The 7419-nt window shown below is 51.7% G+C and overlaps 1 protein-coding gene across 1 annotated transcript in view; it reads right to left on the reverse strand.

The window, feature by feature from the left end:
• The window catches only part of LOC119951979 (proteolipid protein DM alpha), a 48111-nt gene extending 41057 nt beyond the window's left edge, over positions 1–7054 (reverse strand). The window contains exon 1 of the mRNA XM_038775417.1: positions 6751–7054. Within this exon, the coding sequence (XP_038631345.1) occupies positions 6751–6754 (4 nt within the window). The 5' untranslated portion in view covers positions 6755–7054. The remainder of the gene's footprint in view (positions 1–6750) is intronic.
• Positions 7055–7419: the final 365 nt, after the last annotated feature.

Here is a 7419-nt window from a genome sequence, read left to right on the forward strand (position 1 = left end):
CCCAACATTGTGACTGCACCCTTCTTATTATATAGCCTTGCTGTCCTCTGAGGTGTCCTCCCGTAGTACAGCTGTGATATTCTCCCTAGCCAGTAGCGCAACTCTGCCACCCCTTTTACATCCCGCTCTATCCCTCTTAAAACATCTAAATCCTGGAACGTTTAGCTGCCAATCCTGTCCTTCCTCAACCAGGTGTCTGTATTGGAAACAACATCATAGTTCCAAGTCCTAATACAAGCTCGAAGTTCATCTGCCTTACTCGTAATGCTTCTTGCATTAAAACATATGCACTTCAGGCCACCAGACCCGCTGTTTTCAGCAACATCACTCTGTCTAAGGGTCTTATAGAAACATTTAAAATTATGAAGGGAATAGATAGGATAGATGCGGGCAGGTTGTTTCCACTGGCGGGTGACAGCAGAACTAGGGGACATAGCCTCAAAATAAGGGGAAGTAGATTTAGGACTGAGTTTAGGAGGAACTTCTTCACCCAAAGGGTTGTGAATCTATGGAATTCCTTGCCCAGTGAAGCAGTTGAGGCTCCTTCATTACATGTTTTTAAGGTAAAGATAGATAGTTTTTTGAAGAATAAAGGGATTAAGGGTTATGGTGTTCGGGCCAGAAAGTGGAGCTGAGTCCACAAAAGATCAGCCATGATCTAATTGAATGGCGGAGCAGGCTTGAGGGGCCAGATGGCCTACTCCTGCTCCTAGTTCTTCTGTTCTTATGTCTGCTCTTCGAAAATTAAAGGTGGCCACACCATAGCTTACAAGGGAAATTATCAAAGTTATTTGATACAAGGAAGAAGCATACAAGCTGGCCAGAAAAAAAAACACCGGACCTGAGGATTGGGAGCAGTTTAGCATTCAGCAACAGATTACAATGGAGTTTGAGAATAAGCTGGCAGGGATCACAGAAACCAATTATAAAAGCATCTAAAGGCATGTGAAGAGAAAAGGATTGGTTAAGACAAAATGTAGACCCCTTACAGTCAGAAGCAAGGGGATTTATAATAAGGAATGGGCAGCACGGTGGCACAGTGGTCAACACTGCTACCTCACAGCACTAGGGACCCAGGTTTAATTCTGGTCTTGAGTGACTGTATGGATTTTTTACTTTCTCCCAGTGATTGCATGGATTTCCTCCGGGTGTTCCGGTTTCCTCCCACAGGCCAAAGGTATGCAGGTTAGGTGGATTGGCTATGCTAAATTGCATTTTAATGTCCAATAATGTGCAGATTAGGTGGGGTTACGGGATTACAGGCATAGGGCATGGTAGTGGGCCTAGGTAAGTCCTCTTTCAGAGTGTCGGTACAGACTCAATGGGCCATATGGCTCCTTTTACACTGTAGGGATTTTATGGAACAAAGAAATGGCTGACTAACCGAATACGTTGTTTCTGTCTTCACAAAGTAGGACACAAATAACGTACCATAAATATTGAGGAAGAGATTAAGTGAGAGAGAGAGAGAGAGAGAAGGAAATCAGTATTAGTAGGAAAATGGTGTTGAGGAAATTGATGGGATTAAAGACCAATAAATCCCCAGGGCCTGATATTCGACATCTCAGAGTACTTAAGGAAATGGTCCTAAAAATAGTGCATACATTGCTGGTCAGATTCTATAGACTCTGGAACAGTTCCTACAAAGTGGAGGGTAGCTAATGTAACCTCACTATTTAAAAAGGTAGCTTGAGAAAAAACAGTAATTCTCGATCAGTCAGCCTGACGTCGGCAGTTGGGAAAACGTTGGAGTCCATTATAAAAGATTTAATAGCAGAGCACTTGGTATACAGTGCCAAGATTGGACAGTCAGCATGGATTAATGAAAGAGAAATCAGGTTTGACAAATCAACTGGAATTATTTACGAATGTAACTAGTAGAGTTGACGAGGGGGAGCCAGTAGATGTAATTTATTCAGACTTCTAAAGGCTTTCAACAAAGCACTACATAAGAGATTGGGTATAAATTAAAGCACATGAGTGTATCGAGACGGATGGAAAACTGGTTTGCAGACAGGAAACAAATTAGGAATAAATGGGTACTTTTCCAAACAGCAAGCAGTGACTAGAGGGTACCACAGGGATCAGTTCAAGGACCGCAGCTATTCACAATATATATTAATGATTTAGATGAGGGAATCTAATGTAATATCTCCAAATTTGAGGATGCGCATAGCTGGATGGGAGGGTGAGCTGTGAGGCAGATGTAGAGATGCTTCAGTATGATTTGGACAAATTGAGTGGGCAAATGCATGAGGTATAATGAAGATAAATATGAGGTTATCCACTTTGTTAGCAAAACGGGAAGACAGATCACTTAACGTAAACATGCAGGAGCAGTGCACAGGAAAGGAAGCAAATGGTATGTTGGCCTGCATAACGAGAAGATTCGAGTACAGGAGCAGAGATGTCTTGCTGCAATTACACAGGGCCTTGGTGAGGCCACACTTTGAATATTGCGTGCAGTTTTGGTCTCCAAATCTGAGGAAGGATGTTCTTGATAGGGACGGATTGCAGCAAAGGTTTAACAGACTGATTCCTGGGATGGCAGGACTGACATACGAGGAGAGTTGCAATCAGCGAGTATTATATTCGCTGGAATTTAAAAGAATGAGGGGAATCTCAGATAAACCTATATAATTCTAACAGTAGTGGTCAGGGTAGATGCAGGAGGGATATTCCCGACGTCGTGGGGGGGGGGGGGGGGGGGGGGTCCAAAACCTGGGGGCACTCTAAGGAAACAGGATAGACCATTTTGGACTGAGATGAGGAGAAACGTCTTCACCCAGAGAGTGGGAAGCCTGTGGAATTCTCTGTCACAGAACACAGTAGAGGCCAAAATATTTGTTTTCAAGAAGGAATTAAATATAGCACTTGGGAAGAAGGGGATCAAAGAATATGAGGGTGTGGGGGGGGGGGGGGGGGAGGCGAAAGTGGGAACAGGTTACAGAGTTGGAGGAGCAGCCATGATCATAATAAATGAGGGAACAGGCTCCAAGGGCCGAATAGCTGAATCCTGATCCTATTTTCTATCTTTTTGGTTTTTTTATATTGCAACATTCAACACTGAAAAATAGGTTTGTTTTCAACAACATCTTCCAGTGTCAGAACTGATCATGAAATAGGTGTTCTCTCAGACGGGTCTTTCCAAGTTCTCTATCTCTGGAACCGCTCTCAATTCAGGAAGAGAGGGGTTAATACAACAGTCGAGGCACTCTTAATATGACATCTATTGAACAATACAATGACACTATTCAGTTTGTTCAGTCAGAATCACTCTACGTCATGGGAATAAAGAGAGAACAGAAACTAGAAAACAAAAGAGGTAGTCTGAACCCAAACACTACTGAGAGTCTGACAAGACCAGAAGGAGTCTGAAACAGGTTCTCAAATTGAGCTCGGCAAATTTATTCTCACCATTCTACATCACCATTTAAAGACAAATAGTCCCATTTTAAATTTCACCAGCAAACACTCATCGAAATGAATCCACAGCTGCTCTGAAGAATGCAGCCTGGGAAATACCTGCTCTCAACCCGAGATAAACGATGAACAGAATTAACATGTCGCAATGATCCATGCTGTGTGGGGACTCCGCTATTTACAATCTGTATTACTGACTTAGCTGAAGGGACCAAGAGTAATATATCCAAATTACTAACAATACAAAGCCAGCAATTAAAGCACAAAGAGGCTTCAAGGAGATATAATACAGGCTAAGTGATGGCAGAGATTGCTTTCTTGATGGAATACACCGTTATTGGAAATATTACTGGATAAATAGCGAAAAGAAAATGTATCAAAGGGGGAATGGGGTGAAAGGGGGTGCGTGGTTGTGAAACGGGGGTCGGGTTTAAATGGACGTGGGGGTGAAACGGGAGGAGATTGAGTGTGGGGGCGAAATGGGGTGGGGGTGAAATGGGGGGAGAGAGTGTGGGTATGAAAGGGAATGGGTTAGGGGGAGTGAAACGAGGGGGCGCAGGAGAATGTGGAGGCGTGGGGGTCAGGGGGGGCGTGGGGGTCAGGGGTGGCGTGGGGGTCAGGAAAGAGATTTGGGAGAGGGGGGATTTGGGGAGGGGGGGAGATTTGGGAAGGGGGGGAGATTTGGGGGGGGGGGGAGATTTGGGGAGAGGGGGAGAGATTTGGGGAGGGGGTAGATTTGGGGAGGGGGGGGGGAGATTTGGGGAGGGGGGGGAGATTTGGGGAGGGGGGGAGATTTGGGGAGGGGGGGGAGATTTGGGGGGGGGGGGGGAGATTTGGGGAGGGGGGGAGATTTGGGGAGGGGGGGAGATTTGGGGAGGGGGGGAGATTTGGGGAGGGGGGGAGATAGAACACAGAACATAGAACAGTACAGCACAGAACAGGCCCTTCGGCCCTCAATGTTGTGCCGAGCCATGATCACCCTACTCAAACCCAGGTATCCACCCTATACCCGTAACCCAACAACCTCCCCCTTAACCCTACTTTTATTAGGACACTACGGGCAATTTAGCATGGCCAATCCACCTAACCCGCACATCTTTGGACTGTGGGAGGAAACCGGAGCACCCGGAGGAAACCCACGCACACAGGGGGAGGACGTGCAGACTCCACACAGACAGTGACCCAGCCGGGAATCGAACCTGGGACCCTGGAGCAGTGAAGCATTTATGCTAACCACCATACTACCCTGCTGCCCCCCCCCCCCACAATCTCCCTCCCCCCTCCCAATCTCCCTCCCCCCTCCCAATCTCCCTCCCCCCTCCCAATCTCCCTCCCCCCTCCCAATCTCCCCCCCCCCTCCCAATCTCCCCCCCCCCCCTCCCAATCTCCCCCCCCCCCCCTCCCAATCTCCCCCCCCCCCCCCTCCCAATCTCCCTCCCCCCCAATCTCCCTCCCCCTCCCCAAATCTCCCCCTCCCCAGATTTGGGGAGCCATGATCACCCATCATGGGGGAGATTTGGGGAGGGGGAGATTTGGGGAGGGGGAGATTTGGGGAGGGGAGATTTGGGGAGGGGGAGATTTGGGGGGAGGGAGATTTGGGGGGGGGAGGGAGATTGGGGGGGGGGAGGGAGATTTGGGGGGGGAGAGGCAGATTTGGGGGGGGGAGGCAGATTTGGGGGGGGGAGGCAGATTTGGGGGGGGGGGAGGCAGATTTGGGGGGGGGGAGGCAGATTTGGGGGGGGGGGCAGATTTGGGGGGGGGGAGGCAGATTTGGGGGGGGAGGCAGATTTGGGGGGGAGGCAGATTTGGGGGGGGGAGGCAGATTTGGGGGGGGAGGCAGATTTGGGGGGGGAGGCAGATTTGGGGTGGGAGGCAGATTTGGGGGGGAGGCAGATTTGGGGGGGGGAGGCAGATTTGGGGGGGAGGCAGATTTGGGGGGGGAGGCAGATTTGGGGGGGGAGGCAGATTTGGGGGGGAGGCAGATTTTGGGGGGGAGGCAGATTTGGGGGGAGGCAGATTTGGGGGGGGAGGCAGATTTGGGGGGGAGGCAGATTTGGGGGGGGAGGCAGATTTGGGCGGGGGGGAGGGAGATTTGGGGAGGGGGGTGAGGGAGATTTGGGGAGGGGGGTGAGGGAGATTTGGGGAGGGGGGTGAGGGAGATTTGGGGAGGGGGGTGAGGGAGATTTGGGGAGGGGGGTGAGGGAGATTTGGGGAGGGGGGTGAGGGAGATTTGGGGAGGGGGGTGAGGGAGATTTGGGGAGGGGGGTGAGGGAGATTTGGGGAGGGGGGTGAGGGAGATTTGGGGAGGGGGGTGAGGGAGATTTGGGGAGGGGGGTGAGGGAGATTTGGGGAGGGGGGTGAGGGAGATTTGGGGAGGGGGGTGAGGGAGATTTGGGGAGGGGGGTGAGGGAGATTTGGGGAGGGGGGTGTGAGGGAGATTTGGGGAGGGGGGTGAGGGAGATTTGGGGAGGGGGGTGAGGGAGATTTGGGGAGGGGGGTGAGGGAGATTTGGGGAGGGGGGTGAGGGAGATTTGGGGAGGGGGGTGAGGGAGATTTGGGGAGGGGGGTGAGGGAGATTTGGGGAGGGGGGTGAGGGAGATTTGGGGAGGGGGGTGAGGGAGATTTGGGGAGGGGGGTGAGGGAGATTTGGGGAGGGGGGTGAGGGAGATTTGGGGAGGGGGGTGAGGGAGATTTGGGGAGGGGGGTGAGGGAGATTTGGGGAGGGGGGTGAGGGAGATTTGGGGAGGGGGGTGAGGGAGATTGGGGAGGGGGGTGAGGGAGATTTGGGGAGGGGGTGAGGGAGATTTGGGGAGGGGGGTGAGGGAGATTTGGGGAGGGGGGTGAGGGAGATTTGGGGAGGGGGGTGAGGGAGATTTGGGGAGGGGGGTGAGGGAGAGTTGGGGAGGGGGGGGAGGGAGATTTGGGGAGGGGGGTGAGGGAGATTTGGGGAGGGGGGTGAGGGAGATTTGGGGAGGGGGGTGAGGGAGATTTGGGGAGGGGGGTGAGGGAGATTTGGGGAGGGGGGTGAGGGAGATTTGGGGAGGGGGGTGAGGGAGATTTGGGGAGGGGGGTGAGGGAGATTTGGGGAGGGGGGTGAGGGAGATTTGGGGAGGGGGGTGAGGGAGATTTGGGGCGGGGGACGGTGCAACAAAACTTTGCCGAGGTCCCGGCGGATTTCAGTGCTCGGGACGCTCATTCTGTGGGGAAAGTACCTGCAATCGTTTCCATTAAACAATTGCCCAAATGTCACAGCTTAGTTCCACTCTCAGTAACTGACAGAGAAGTATCGCTCTAACTCTATAAAACTGAACTCTGACTCTCACTCACCCATCTTCAGTCCGACTCTCTGCTCCAGCCCACACTCACTGACACCGTGGAGTCTGGCAGCTGCCGCGTGTTAAAGCCTCTCAATCCGCCTCCTTCAAATCTTTAATCTCAGAGAGAAACCAAACCAGAAAATATTCCACTCCTCAACTTATTATGAAAGAAAAGTTGACACGAAGCAGCAATGAGTCCACTCCAGCTACCAGCACCAGTCCAGCATTAACCAACACCAGCACAACCCAGCTGCTACACAGCAGAGCATCAGCACAACCCTGTAACAGCTCCAGCACAGCAATCGTCTCACAGGAACACACAACAGAACCAAGACACACCCAACACCAGCACAGGACCAGCAGTGCAGCAATACAGCACAAATTGGTAGCATGAGCCAGACTACAACTTTAATGTCATATTTGACCCTGATGTGAACTTCCAAATTCAAATCTGAACCATCAGGATCCCCCCTCCTAATCCCACCCCACTGCCCCTCCGTATCGAACCCTCCTGACCTTCCGTATCCCATCCTCCTGCCCCTCCCTATCCCTACCCACTGCCCCTCTTTATCCCACCCTCCTGCCCCCACTTTATCCCACCCTCCTGCCCTCTGTGTCCCACCCTATTGCCCCGCTCGGTATCCCCTCATCATATTCCACCCTGCTCCCCGTCTGTATT

This window comes from Scyliorhinus canicula, chromosome 17 (genome assembly GCF_902713615.1).
Source record: "Scyliorhinus canicula chromosome 17, sScyCan1.1, whole genome shotgun sequence".
Taxonomy (NCBI): domain Eukaryota; kingdom Metazoa; phylum Chordata; class Chondrichthyes; order Carcharhiniformes; family Scyliorhinidae; genus Scyliorhinus; species Scyliorhinus canicula.